Here is a 15,388-nt window from a genome sequence, read left to right on the forward strand (position 1 = left end):
TGTTGACTATTTGTTTCATACTGTGTTGATCTGGAAATGGTTGCTTGGGCATTTTGTGGGTGTGGCACCGAACGGAGATGTTGACATGCGGAGATTCAAGCACTCTTCATTCTCTAGCAGGTGACTTTTCAAATGATGCTACAAATTAGCAGTGGTGCTACTTTTTGTAGCAACGCTTTTGCCGCATACTTGACATATTACGGTTGTCTGTTCAACATATTGCCACTTGAAGCCAAACCACCGCCAGATGATGGACCCCCTGCTGTTTTTCTTGGGAATTAATTCTTCCTTCATTTGTTACCAGATTGGCACCTTCTTTCTCTCGTATTACCACTCGCACCACTCCGCTAGCACCACAGCTAATGTTACCCATGCTGCTACCTCTCTGCTCAGCGAGGGTGTATGACGTTGCACACGTGACAGTATGTGACGTATGTAAGAAGGTGCGCTTGTTTTATGTCTCAGTGAGAAGGAGAGACAAGAAAGAGTGATAAAAGCCTGTAGTGTAATGCCCGCAGCTAAAAGCAACTGCGTGAGAACGTATACTCCATCCATCCATCCATCCATCCATTTCTACCGCTTACTCCAATATCACCATATAGTCATTTTCTATATCGCACAGAGACAAACCTGCGATATATCCAGTATATTCCAGATATTGCCCAGCCCTAGCGCCCTGGTTTCTGCTCTTCCTAAAAAGGTAATTGCACCTTTACAATTACTCCAAAATTCAGCGGCACATGTCCTGACGAAGGCCAGAAGGCGGACGCACATTACACCAGTTTTAAAATCTCTGCTTTGGCTCTTGGTGCGTTTCACGATCAATTTTAAGGTTCTTCTTATGGTTTGTAAATGTTTTTTTTATGGTCATGGGCTTTCCAATTAGCTTTTACCCCACAACCCTTCCCAGACCCTAACATCCTCCGGCACTCGTCTCCTGATTATCCCAAAAGTCAGGACACAAAGTCACAGGATGGCATCTTACCACCATTATGATCCCCGTCTATGGGACAGCTTGGTGGAGGACCTCAGGGTTCATGTTTTTAAGAGCAGGATTAAGACCCACCTTTTTGATTTGGCTTCTACCTAATATTTCTTAATTTTATTGAAGTCATTCCTACTTTACTTTTTATCTTATAAGTTACTCTAGATATTATTTACTTCTATTTATTCATTATATATTTACTGTATATGTATTTGTTTATACAAGTATGTTATCATTTATTCCTACTCATGGTTCTTACTTTTTTAAAGGTTTTATTACTTTTACTTTCCAGCGTTCCTCATCAGGGGTTATCGGGCGCTTTGTGTCAGCGTCCTGGTGGCCATTGTTTTGTGACCTCCTGGTGCAGATGGCTCCCGTGATAGTGTTTACTCACCTGGTTCCTCCGTACTCAGCCGTGTGTGTGTGTGTGTGTGTGTGTGTGTGTGTGTGTGTGTGTGTGTGTGTGTGTGTGTGTGTGTGTGTGTGTGTGTGTGTGTGTGTGTGTGTGTGTGTGTGTGTGTGTGTGTGTGTGCGTGTGCGTGTGCGTGCGTGATAATGGGGGATGTGGATCATCGGGGTTTTGTTTTTAAGTGTGTAAAGTCCTTGTCTCTTTGTGTGCAGGTCGCTGCTAAGCGAGTTGGAGCTGAAGCAGCTGGAGGAGGCATGTGACATGGCTCTGGAACTCAACCAGTCCAAACACGCCATCTACGAGTACGTGGAGTCCAGAATGTCCTTCATCGCTCCTAATTTGTCAGTCATCGTCGGGGCTTCCACTGCTGCTAAGATCATGGGTGAGAACGCTCTCCTAGTCTAGTCTTCCTTGTCTCCTGTCTCTGACGTCCTGTCTTGTCTTCCTTGTCTACTGTCTCTGACGTCCTGTCTAGTCTTCCTTGTCTATTGTCTCTGCTGTTTTACCTACCGTATTTTCCGCACCATAAGCCGCCCCGTGTTATAAGCCGCGCCTTCAATGAACGGCATATTTCAAAACTTTGTCCACCTATAAGCCGCCCCGTGTTATAAGCCGCATCTAACTGCGCTACAGGGAATGTCAAAAAAACAGTCAGATAGGTCAGTTAAACTTTAATAATATATTAAAAACCAGCGTTCTAACAACTCTGTTCACTCCCAAAATGTACGCAAATGTGCAATCACAAACATAGTAAAATTCAAAATAGTGCAGAGCAATAGCAATAACTTAATGTTGCTCGAACGTTAATGTCACAACACACAAAATAAACATAACACTCACTTTCTGAAGTTATTCTTCATTCATAAATCCCTCGAATTCTTCTCCTACGGTGTCCGAATTAAAAAGTTGGGCGAATTACGGGATCCAAAATGGCCGGCTCCGTCTCGTCGAAGTCATCAGAGTCAGTGTCGCTGTTGTTTTTCCAGCAGTTCCGTGAATCCTGCCTTCCGGAAAGCTCGGACCACAGTTGAGACCGAAATATCCGCCCAGGCATTTACGATCCACTGGCAGATGTTGGCGTATGTCGTCCGGCGCTGTCTCCCTGTCTTAGTGAATGTGTGTTCGCCTTCGGTCATCCATTGTTCCCACGCCGTTCGCAGTCATGCTTTAAATGCCTTGTTGACACCAATATCGAGCGGTTGGAGTTCTTTGGTTAATCCACCCGGAATGACGGCGAGTGTTGTATTTGTGTGCTTCACTTGTTTTTTGACACCATCTGTGATGTGGGCGCGCATGGAGTCGTATATCAACATGGACGGAGCTGCGTGAAAAAAGCCACCCGGCCTCTTCGCGTAAACTTCCCTTAACCACTCGCTCATCTTTTCTTCATCCATCCATCCCTTCGAGTTAGCTTTTATGATGACGCCGGCTGGAAAGTTCTCTTTTGGCAAGGTCTTCCTTTTGAATATCACCATGGGTGGAAGTTTCTGGCCATTAGCATGGCAAGCTAGAACCACAGTGTGTCGCTTAGTAGGAGCCATTTTGTGGTCTTTACAGATGTAAACACACAAGGGAAATGAAACGTAATACCCGCGCGCTTCTTCTTCTACGGGGGGGCGGGTGCTTACCTTGGCAGTTGCTTATACCATAGAAGAAGAAGCGCTTCCGCTTCTACGGGGAAAAAAGATGGCGGCTGTTTACCGTAGTTGCGAGACCTAAACTTTATGAAAATGAATCTTAATATTAATCCATATATAAAGCGCACCGGGTTATAAGCCGCACAGTCAGCTTTTGAGTAAATTTGTGGTTTTTAGGTGCGGCTAATAGTGCGGAAAATACGGTAGTTTTCTTTGTCTCTGATGTCTTACCTAGCCTTCCTTGTCTCTTTATTTTTTCTGTCCTACCTAGTCTTACTTGTCTCTTATTGTCTCTAATATCCTACCTAGTCTTCCTTGTCTCTGATGTCCTACCTAGTCTTCCTTGTCTATTTTCTCTGATGTCCTACCTAGTTTTCTTTGTGTCTTTTTGTATCTGATGTCTTACCTAGTCTTCCTTGTCTCTTATTTTGTCTGTCCTACCTAGTCTTACTTGTCTCTCATTGTCACTGATGTCCTACCTAGTCTTCCTTGTCTCTTATTTTGTCTGTCCTACCTAGTCTTACTTGTCTCTCATTGTCACTGATGTCCTACCTAGTCTTCCTTGTCTCTTATTTTGTCTGTCCTACCTAGTCTTACTTGTCTCTCATTGTCACTGATGTCCTACCTAGTCTTCCTTGTCTCTTATTTTGTCTGTCCTACCTAGTCTTACTTGTCTCTCATTGTCACTGATGTCCTACCTAGTCTGCCTTGTCTCTGATGTCCTACCTAGTTTTCTTTGTGTCCCTTTGTCTCTGATGTCTTACCTATTCTTCCTTGTCTCTTATTTTGGCTGTCCTATTTAGTCTTACTTGTCTCTTATTGTATTTGATGTCCTACCTAGGCTTCCCTGTATTTTAGTGTCTTTGCTATCCTATCTAGTCTTTTTTGTCTCATTGTCTTTGATGTCCTATCTAGTCTTCCTCGTGTCTTGTTGTCTCTAAATGTCCTACCTAGTCTTCCTTGTCTCCTATTGTCTCTGATGTCCTACCTAGTCTTCCTTGTCTACACTCTCTGATGTCCTACCTAGTCTTCATTGTCTCTTATTGTATCTGTCCTACCTAGTCTTCCTTGTCTCTTATTGTCTCTGATGTCCTACCTAGTCTTCCTTGTCTCTTATTGTCTCTGATGTCCTACCTAGTCTTCCTTGTCTCTTATTGTCTCTGATGCCCTACCTAGTCTGCCTTGGCTTCCTTGTCTCTTATTGTCTCGGATGTCCTACCTAGTCTTCCTTGTCTCCTATTGTCTCTGATGTCCCACCTAGTCTTCCTTGTCTCTTATTGTCTCTGATGCCCTACCGAGTCTGCCTTGGCTTCCTTGTCTCTTATTGTCTCTAATGTCCTACCTAGTCTTCCTTGACTCTTATTGTCTCTGATGCCCTACCTAGTCTTCCTTGTCTCTTATTTTATCTGTCCTACCTAGTCTTCCTTGTCTACTTTCTCTGATGTCCTACCTAGTCTTCCTTGTCTCTTATTTTGTCTGTCCTACCTAGTCTTCCTTGTCTAGTTTCTCTGATGTCCTACCTAGTCTTCCTTGTCTCTTATTGTCTTTGATGTCCTACTTAGTCTTACTTGTCTCTTATTGTATCTGATGTCCTACCTAGTCTTCCCTGTCTTTTAGTGTCTTTGCTATCCTATCTAGTCTTTTTTGTCTCATTGTCTTTGATGTCCTATCTAGTCTTCCTTGTGTCTTGTTGTCTCTAAATGTCCTACGTAGTCTTCCTTGTCTCCTATTGTCTCTGATGTCCTACCTAGTCTTCCTTGTCTACTTTCTCTGATGTCCTACCTAGTCTTCCTTGTCTCTTATTTTATCTGTCCTACCTAGTCTTCCTTGTCTCTGATGTCCTACCTAGTCTTCCTTGGCTTCCTAGTCTCCTATTGTCTCTGATGTCCTACCTAGTCTTCCTTGTCTCTTATTGTCTCTGATGCCCTACCTAGTTGGCCTTGGCTTCCTTGTCTCCTATTGTCTCTGATGTCCTACCTAGTCTTCCTTGGCTTCCTTGTCTCCTATTGTCTCTGATGTCCTACCTAGTCTTCCTTGTCTCCTATTGTCTCTGATGTCCTACCTAGTCTTCCTTGTCTCTTATTGTCTCTGATGCCCTACCTAGTCTGCCTTAGTTGCCTTGTCTCCTATTGTCTCTGATGACCTACCTAGTCTTCCTTGGCTTCCTTGTCTCCTATTGTCTCTGATGTCCTACATAGTCTTCCTTGTCACTTATTGTCTCTGATGCCCTACCTAGTCTGCCTTAGTTGCCTTGTCTCCTATTGTCTCTGATGTTCTACATAGTCTTCCTTGTCTCCTATTGTCTCTGATGTCCTACCTAGTCTTCCTTGGCTTCCTTGTCTCCTATTGTCTCTGATGTCCTACATAGTCTTCCTTGTCTATTATTGTCTCTGATGTCCTACCTAGTCTTCCTTGTCTCCTACTGTCTCTGATGTCCTACCTAGTCTTCCTTGTCTACTTTCTCTGATGTCCTACCTAGTCTTCCTTGTCTCCTATTGTCTCTGATGTCCTACCTAGTCTTCCTTGTCTCTTATTGTCTCTGATGCCCTACCTAGTCTTCCTTGGCTTCCTTGTCTCTTATTGTCTCTGATGTCCTACCTAGTCTTCCTTGTCTCCTATTGTCTCTGATGTCCTTCCTAGTCTTCCCTGTCTCTTATTGTCTCTGATGTCCTACCAGGTATTGCTGGGGGCCTCACCAACCTGTCCAAGATGCCCGCCTGCAACCTGATGCTGCTGGGAGCCCAAAGGAGAACTCTCTCTGGCTTCAGCAGCACCTCCTTGCTGCCGCACACTGGCTTCATCTATCACTGTGACGTGGTACAGACGCTGCCGCCTGTGAGCATCATTCATTCATTCATTCATTCATTCATGCATTTATCCATGCTTGGCTTCACATCTCAACGTCACCTTTCAGGACCTCAGGAGGAAGGCGGCTCGCCTGGTGTCTGCCAAGTGCACGCTGGCTGCAAGAGTGGACGGCTTTCACGAGAGCTGCGATGGCAAGGTGAGCTCCGGACTTTTCATTAGGAACCCCAGTCAGATCCCATGCAAGCATATAATCGTGAGAGGCCGATACCCATTATTAGTAGTCAAAGAGGCCGATCACTGATATTTGCAGTGAAAGTTATTTACCGTATTTTTCGGACTATAAGTCGCAGTTTTTTTCACAGTTTGGCCTGGGGTGCGACTTATACTCAGTGAAATGATGAACACATTAGCGTAAAATATCAAATAATATTATTGATCTCATTGACGTAAGAGACTAGACGTATAAGATTTCATGGGATTTAGCGATTAGGAGTGACAGATTGTTTGGTAAACGTATAGCATGTTCTATATGTTATAGTTATTTGAATGACTCTTACCATAATATGTTACGTTAACATACCAGTTGGTTATTTATGCCTCATATAACGTACACTTATTCAGCCTGTTGTTCACTATTCTTGATTTATTTTAAATTGCCTTTCAAACGTCTATTCTTGCTGTTGGCTTTTATCAAATACATTTCCTCCAAAAATGCGACTTATACTCCAGTGTGACTTATACCGTATTTTCCGCACCATAAGGCGCCGTGGGTTATAAGCCGCGCCTTCAATGAACGGCATATTTCAAAACTTTGTCCACCTATAAGCCGCCCCCGTGTTGTAAGCCGCATCTAACTGCGCTAAAGGAATGTCAAAAAAACAGTCAGATAGGTCAGTCAAACTTTAATAATATATTAAAAACCAGCGTTCTAACAACTCTGTTCACTCCCAAAATGTACGCAAATGTGCAATCACAAACATAGTAAAATTCAAAATAGTGCAGAGCAATAGCAACATAATGTTGCTCGAACGTTAATGTCACAACACACAAAATAAACATAACGCTCACTTTCTGAAGTTATTCTTCATTCATAAATCCCTCGAATTCTTCTCCTTCGGTGTCCGAATTGAAAAGTTGGGCGAATGTGGGATCCAAAATGGCCGGCTCCGTCTCGTCGAAGTAATCGGAGTCAGTGTCGCTGTTGTCCAGCAGTTCTGTGAATCCTGCCTTCCGGAAAGCTCGGACCACAGTTGTGACCGAAATATCTGCCCAGGCATTTACGATCCACTGGCAGATGTTGGCGTATGTCGTCTGGCGCTGTCTCCCTGTCTTGGTGAACGTCACGTGTGTTCGCCCTCTGTCATCCATTGTTCCCACGCAGTTAGCAGTCTAGCTTCGAATGCCCTGTTGACACCAATATGTAGCGGCTGGAGGTCTTTTGTCAATCCACCCGGAATGACGGCGAGTATTGAATTAAGCGCGTAAGCGTGTCTCTTAATGTGATGTTATGAGCTAGCAAATATAACAACTACACTACCCAGCATGCAACGATAGTGACGAGCATGCGCGGTAGCCCTGAGAAGCGTTGTTGTATGCTGGCAGTTAGAATGTGGTTATGAGCACGCTGTGAGTAAACGTTGAGAACTCAGTTAACACGCCTCGTCTGCATTATTTATAATTAGACAGACAACACACTTAATAGGAGCCATTTTGGGGTCTTTACATAAACACACAAATGGAAATGAAACGTCACATATCCCAGCATGCACCGCGCGCTTCTTCTTCTTCTACGGGGAAAAAAGATGGCGGCTGTTTACCGTAGTTGCGAGACCTAAACTTTATGAAAATTAATATTAATATTAACCCATATATAAGGCGCACCGGATTATAAGGCGCACTGTCAGCTTTTGAGAAAATTTGTGGTTTTTAGGTGCGCCTTATAGTGCGGAAAATACGGTATATGTTTTTTCCCTTCTTTATTATGCATTTTCGGCCGGTGCGACTTATACTCCGGTGCGACTTATACTCCGGTGCGACTCATAGTCCGAAAAATACAGTAAGCATGAATAATATGTCAGTAAACATCTGGAAAAGGCTTTGAAGTTGTTTTTTTTTAACTTTACCGTATTTTTCGGACTATAAGGCGCACTTAAAATTCTTTCATTTTCTCAAAAATGGACAGTGCGTCTAGTACAGAATTCTGGTCGTGCTTACCAACCTCGAAGCTATTTTATTTGGTACACGGTGTAATAAGTGTGACCAGTAGATGGCAGTCTATAATAAGAGATATGTGTGGACTGCAATATGACGGCAGTAAACGACACCAAAACTATAAATGTTCCATTGAAAATAAAGAACATTACACACGGCACGCAAAAATCTGTCAAATTGTTTTAGTATGACTTTGAAGCCGCACCGTTTGATGGATTGTCGGCCCGTTACGGCTACCGTAGTCAGAGATACAAGTACTACTATGGTGTGACATATTAGCTGGCGTTTTGTTTTGCAATATTATGCAAAGGGCACTTTTCTTACCTGCTGGTACCTGCTGATGTGTATTTGGGATCTGCATAAGTCCTGAAGTAGTCGATAATCTTCTTCTTTTTCTCTTATCTTCTTGTTATGGGACATTCACCCTCAGCTGTTGCCATTTCTAATATAAAGCAGCTATGGAAGCGCTAAAAACATACCAGTGTAGTGAGTTTACATTATTCACCAACGGAACTTTAGTTATTAGAGTTCCGGTCGGAAGTTTTTTCACAGGACACATTTCCGGCGTTGTTGTTGTTGTTGCACTAGTGAGCCACGGATGAGGAGATGCTGCTCCGTTATTGATTGAAGTAAAGTGTGAATGTCATTAAAACAGTTAGCTCCATCTTTTGACACTTCTTCCACTCCCGTCCTTGCACGCTACACGTGGAGAAGACGCTGTCACAGTGGAGGCACATAAATAAGACCGCCCACAAAACGGTGCCTCCTGGCGCGACTGTCAGAGAGCGACTTGAAGATGATGTGTAAAACATCATCTATGCAACATTTTGACCAAAGAACCACCATTACATGTTATGTAGACCACAAGAAAGTCTTTTAAATGTAGAAAAAAATAATATTAATATGACTCCTTTTATTGCGCTTTATAATCCGGTGCACCTTTTGTATGAAAAGAGACCTGAATAGACCCGCTCATCAACAGTGCACTTTATAATCCGGTGCACCCTATGGTTCAGAAAATACAGTATTTATAAGGAAAGGTGGGACCTGTAGCGACATAATGTTTTGTGTTGAGCTTAATTTAGCAACAACAACAAACTCAAACAGCTTTTATTACGTGTATCTAAGAGGAGCATCAACATTTGTATTTCAAAATATGGCACATCTGGGAGAATTGGTAAAAATATGTCATTTCTCTACATCGCAATAACTCATTTTATAACACTGTATGGATTTAATACTGTCAGGTTCAAACACAGATGACATCTATTAAACAGACAAGAAGCAAGGAATTCAACAGAGACAGGATTCAGTTTAGCTCAATGAGGAGAAACGTCTGGGCTGTACTCTTGTACAGTCTTCCACCACGCTCTGACGAAAGGATTGCACGCCTCTTCTTTTATTTGGACTTTCCCTGATTACATGGCAACAGCTGTTTGTAAGGGGCGAGGGGGTCGTAAACAGCCGTTGCCCTCGGTCACAAAACAGTTCAAAGAAAAGATGCCTGGAGCTTGCATTATGTCTTGCTTCCTCTCCGCTTTGTAGATCTCGGGTCAAGACAAGATCTTCCTGTGGATTACAATAGATCAAAGAAACCGACACCTTCATGTCGCTTCCCATCGTACACAGTGGAGTTTTACAAGTCTTTTGCTTGGTAAGAACAAAGACAAGTTTTGTCTGCTCGCCAGGAACTTATGGGAACACAAAGTTTTGTGATAACTTACATACAATTATTCTGACAAATACATCGTAAGGTTTCCTCGTGAGGAACCCCGAAATATTGCGAACATTTAAATTAAACAATTGTGGACTCCTTCACGTACAAACCCCGTTTCCATATGAGTTGGGAAATTGTGTTAGATGTAAATATAAACGGAATACAATGATTTGCAAATCATTTTCAACCCATATTCAGTTGAATATGCTACAAAGACAACATATTTGATGTTCAAACTCATAAACTTTATTTTATTTTTTTTGCAAATAATCATTAACTTAGAATTTCATGGCTGCAACACGTGCCAAAGTAGTTGGGAAAGGGCATGTTCACCACTGTGTTACATGGCCTTTCCTTTTAACAACACTCAGTAAACGTTTGGGAACTGAGGAGACACATTTTTGAAGTGGAATTCTTTCCCATTCTTGCTTGATGTACAGCTTAAGTTGTTCAACAGTCCGGGGGTCTCCGTTGTGCTATTTTAGGCTTCATAATGCACCACACATTTTCAATGGGAGACAGGTCTGGACTACAGGCGGGCCAGTCTAGTACCCGCACTCTTTTACTATGAAGCCATGTTGATGTAACACGTGGCTTGGCATTGTCTTGCTGAAATAAGCAGGGGCGTCCATGGTAACGTTGCTTGGATGGCAACATATTTTGCTCCAAAACCTGAATGTACCTTTCAGCATTAATGGTGCCTTCACAGATGTGTAAGTTACCCATGTCTTGGGCACTAATACACCCCCATACCATCACACATGCTGGCTTTTCCACTTTGCACCTATAACAATCCGGATGGTTCTTTTCCTCTTTGGTCCGGAGGACACGACGTCCACAGTTTCCAAAAACAATTTGAAATGTGCACTCGTCAGACCACAGAACACTTTTCCACTTTGTATCAGTCCATCTTAGATGAGCTCAGGCCCAGCGAAGCCGACGGCGTTTCTGGGTGTTGTTGATGAACGGTTTCCGCCTTGCATAGGAGAGTTTTAACTTGCACTTACAGATGTAGCGACCAACTGTAGTTACTGACAGTGGGTTTCTGAAGTGTTCCTGAGCCCATGTGGTGATATCCTTTACACACTGATGTCGCTTGTTGATGCAGTACAGCCTGAGGGATGGAAGGTCACGGGCTTAGCTGCTTACGTGCAGTGATTACTCCAGATTCTCTGAACCCTTTGATGATATTACGGAGCGTAGATGGTGAAATCCCTAAATTCCTTGCAATAGCTGGCTGAGAAAGGTTTTTCTTAAACTGTTCAACAATTTGCTCACGCATTTGTTGACAAAGTGGTGACCCTCGCCCCATCCTTGTTTGTGAATGACTGAGCATTTCATGGAATCTACTTTTATACCCAATCATGGCACCCACCTGTTCCCAATTTTCCTGTTCACCTGTGGGATGTTCCAAAAATATTTTTTCGTCAAAAATACGGTATATGTCAAAATGCCACATATCGGCGCTGATCACTAATAAGCATTGCAACGTGGTGTTATTGGATGACAAAAGGCTGGACAATTCATTTAATTTTATTCCCGAGTTCCATTTCAGCTTCTCACGATCATAAAAACATTATTATGGGGGAAAAAAAGCGTAATACGCAAGCACATTCCTGAGCTTGTAACGGTGAAATAGATGTTTACTAGAATGGTTGCCACTTTTTACTTGACACAGCGCTAGTATGCCTAATCAGTAATCATTAACTCAACAAGAAATAAGTAAGGCATATGATTTCTGCCTATAGAGTGTATGTCACTGAGTTATGGGTCTGACAGGAGCCCCATATTTGTGTCTTTGAATGGCATATATCATTTATTCTCAGGGCATTCAATGGATCGCAACTGGACTGTTAGGTTTGTCTTCAAAGACAAATCAAAATGCACAAACAAAACAGATTTGTTTAAAATATACAATATTTATAACCTTAAAAAAAATAGATGAGTCTTAGCCAATTGTGCAAATGATCTGATGAGGTGATTTGGACACCGAACACTCCCGCCCACACACATTGGTTGCCTGACTGTGGGGAACACGTGTTGACAGGACGCCATCTCCGGTTCAGACTTGCCACGACATGATCCTGCCGTCCTCGTCATACCAACGCACGTCTCTCTGTGCAGGTCGGCTACGACCTGAAGGAAGAAATCGAGAGGAAGTTTGACAAATGGCAGGAGCCTCCGCCAGTCAAACAAGTCAAGCCACTTCCGGCGCCGCTGGACGGGCAGAGGAAGAAGAGAGGAGGAAGGAGGTTTGGAGCATGACAACGTTGCCTTCGGTATGACGACACACGCCAAGCAAAAGCACTTCCTGCCTTCTCTGTGCGTGCGCAGGTATCGCAAGATGAAGGAGCGACTCGGTCTGACGGAGATCCGTAAACACGCCAACAGGATGACCTTTGCAGAGGTTACAAATCACCCCCAAAAAGAATACGCTTCAATGTTTGAGCTTGATTTTTGAACGTTTTCCTGCCGCAGATTGAAGACGACGCGTACCAGGAGGACCTGGGCTTCAGTCTGGGTCAGCTGGGGAAGAGCGGCAGTGGTCGTGTCAGACAAGCTCAGGTCAACGACGCCACCAAGGCCAGAATCTCCAAATCACTGCAGGTGAGATCTTCTATTATTTAGCACTGTTGTATTTGTCCCGTTTGATGTATTTTAATGTGTCATTTTTTATTAGTATTAACAGTTCATTTATCATAACTTTAAAGAGGTTATTTCTGCCAATAACTAATCTATCATTTATTTATTATAATTATAGCATTTTTTTTTTACAAATAACCAGATATTCATTTTACTCATTCTGTTTTCAATTCATATTTTTGAAATGTATTATCATAAAAATAAATGCCCCATGGATTTATTTATTGTACGGTAATAATTTCTCCCTCAACTGAAGCTTTTAAATCCACTTTTTTCATTGATTTAGAAAGCCACTATAAATGCACTTTTAGGTTTTTTTTTTTAAATTATGTCATTTATTTTTCAAAATGATTACATTTCTAATCCAAAATCAGTGTATTTTAAGTACATTTTGGTATGTGACCTTTTTATCTGTACCGTATTTTTCGCAGTATAAGTCACACCGGCTGAAAATGCATAATAAAGAATTAAAAAACATAAGTCGCACTGGAGTATAAGTCGCATTTTTTGGGGTAATGTATTTGATAAAAGCCAACAGCAAGAATAGACATTTGAAAGGCAATTTAAAATAAATCAAGAATAGTGAACAACAGGCTGATTAAGTGTACGTTATATGAGGCATAAATAACCAACTGGTATGTTAACGTAACATATTATGGTAAGAGTCATTCAAATAACTATAACATATAGAACATGCTATACGTTTACCAAACAATCTGTCACTCCTAATCGCTAAATCCCATGAAATCTGCAACCCACAGCTCTGGAACTGCATGTGGCTCTTTCATGCCTCCAGCCTGGCTCCCTTTGGCTTTTAAAAAATGTAAATAAAAATGGCTATTTAATTTTAATTTATTTAGTTAGTCTATTTTAATGTAGCCGTTTTTATTTTAGAGTTTGTGATCTTGCAATATTTTGTCTATCAATGTACGTAACACCCCCGATGGGTCATCTTTTGCTGCCAAGCAATTGCATTGTTCTTAGTGGTCAACCCCCAGTAAATTAGCAATGGACAAATCAAAAAGAGAAACATTTCTGATGAAAATAAAACATTTAATGCTAGACAGTTTACAGTTTCATTTGCGTTTACTGTTGATGAGGTTGGTTCACCTGTGTGCTTAATATGTGGGGAGAAAATAGCAAACAACAAAAAATCAAATACATTTCCAGAACAAACACACAGTATTGGCGGAAAAATACTAGCAAGCTGGAGATGACCGAAAAAGAGCAGTTTCGGAACTTTGATTGATTGAGACTTGTATTAGTAGATTGCACAGTACAGTACATATTCCCTACAATTGACCACTAAATGGTAACACCCCAATAAGTTTTTACACTTGTTTAATTAAGTCGGGGTCCACGTTAATCAATTCTGTTGCGGAAAGCTGATCAGAGCAAAAATACTTGCTATGTCATATTCTGTCTAGTGTTTGATTTCATAAATACTATAGCTTAAATGTAATGAAACTAAAAGTAGTCATTTTAGGGCTCAAACAGAGTTTTGCGACTCTAGGTGGGTTAACTTTGGTGGGAAACGGGCTCAAATGGTTCTTTGTTGCCGACACCTGCTCTAGTCTCTTACGTGAATGAGCTCAATAATATTATTTAATATATTATGGTAATGTGTTAATCATTTCACTGAGTATAAGTCGCACCCCCGGCCAGACTATGAAAAAAACTGCGACTTATAGTCCGAAAAATACGGTATGTGCTCCAATCACTCTATCACAAAAAAATAAGAGTTGTAGAAATGATTGTAAAGTCCAGACAGCCATGACATGATGTTCTTTACACTTTTGACCACCACAGTAAAAATACAGATAAAAAACAAGATTAATTTCAGGGGGTGTAAATAATATTCTTCTGTGGGGGGCGTGAGTGGACATAACTGGTGTGAGACCAGAGTGGTGATGTAATGTTGTTGTCCGGCACCAGAGGACGCTGCAGAAGCAGAGCATGACGTACGGAGGAAAGTCGACGGTGCGAGATCGCTCGTCAGGAACCAGCTCCAGCGTGGCCTTCACACCTCTGCAGGTAACTTTCCGAGTCCCTTCTTGCTGCTCTCGCCGTGGTGCTGATCCACCTTGCCTCGGTCCACAGGGGCTGGAGATCGTCAACCCACAAGCCGCAGAGAAGAAGGTGGCCGAGGCCAACCAGAAATATTTCTCCAACATGGCCGAGTTTGTCAAGGTCAAGAAGGAATCCAAGATGTAAGATTTTGTTTTGTTGGATTTCTCCTATTAATAAATGCTTTTTAAACTGAACTCAAACTTTGGTGCTTAAAAGTATGTACTGAAATTGGCACAATCCTGCGTAAGAACCCTGTTACACTATATTGTCAAATATATTTGGCCACCCATCCAAATGATGAGAATCAGGTGTCCTAATCACTAATCACAGCTGTATCAAATCAAGCACTTAGGCATGGAGACTGTTTCTACAAACATTTGTGAAAGAATGGGCTGTATATATGTATATATAATATATATATATATATATATACATACATACTGTTCAGTTTTTTTCCGTATTGGCCCTCTGAATAGGGGTCGTCACTCAGCATAAAAGGAATTACTCGCACTGCACTCTTTTGCTTGTTTTATTTGGTACTATTGCAGAAACAGTAGCAGCAGCAGCAGAAGCAGGTAATAACCTACAAGTAAACATGAACATAAAACAATGTATCTATCTTGAATCATCATAATGTAAGTAATAAACATGAATTCATCAACTGAACCATAATGTTGTCAACCATGATATGACATATTATCAATCACTGTGATTTTATCCTAACTTATTAATTTTAGCATTACATTTTATTATCACCATTAATTTATGTTATATGTTTTAAATGTGATCAGAATTATTTATAATGTCTCTATGGTTCATGGACATCCATCCATCCATTTTCTACCGCTTATTCCCTTTTGGGGTCGCGGGGTGCGCTGGAGCCTATCTCAGCTACAATCGGGCGGAAG

The 15,388-nt window shown here is 41.8% G+C and overlaps 1 protein-coding gene across 1 annotated transcript in view; it reads left to right on the forward strand.

The window, feature by feature from the left end:
* Positions 1–14,674, forward strand: part of prpf31 (PRP31 pre-mRNA processing factor 31 homolog (yeast)) — a 31,345-nt gene extending 16,671 nt beyond the window's left edge. Inside the window, exons 7-14 of the mRNA XM_061957899.2 lie at positions 1,607–1,776; positions 5,709–5,866; positions 5,946–6,035; positions 11,892–12,019; positions 12,102–12,174; positions 12,246–12,374; positions 14,346–14,444; positions 14,511–14,674. Coding sequence (XP_061813883.1) covers positions 1,607–1,776; positions 5,709–5,866; positions 5,946–6,035; positions 11,892–12,019; positions 12,102–12,174; positions 12,246–12,374; positions 14,346–14,444; positions 14,511–14,624 — 961 coding nt within the window. The 3' untranslated portion in view covers positions 14,625–14,674. The remainder of the gene's footprint in view (positions 1–1,606; positions 1,777–5,708; positions 5,867–5,945; positions 6,036–11,891; positions 12,020–12,101; positions 12,175–12,245; positions 12,375–14,345; positions 14,445–14,510) is intronic.
* The last annotated feature ends 714 nt before the right edge of the window (positions 14,675–15,388 follow it).

This window comes from Nerophis lumbriciformis, linkage group LG04 (genome assembly GCF_033978685.3).
Source record: "Nerophis lumbriciformis linkage group LG04, RoL_Nlum_v2.1, whole genome shotgun sequence".
NCBI lineage: Eukaryota > Metazoa > Chordata > Actinopteri > Syngnathiformes > Syngnathidae > Nerophis > Nerophis lumbriciformis.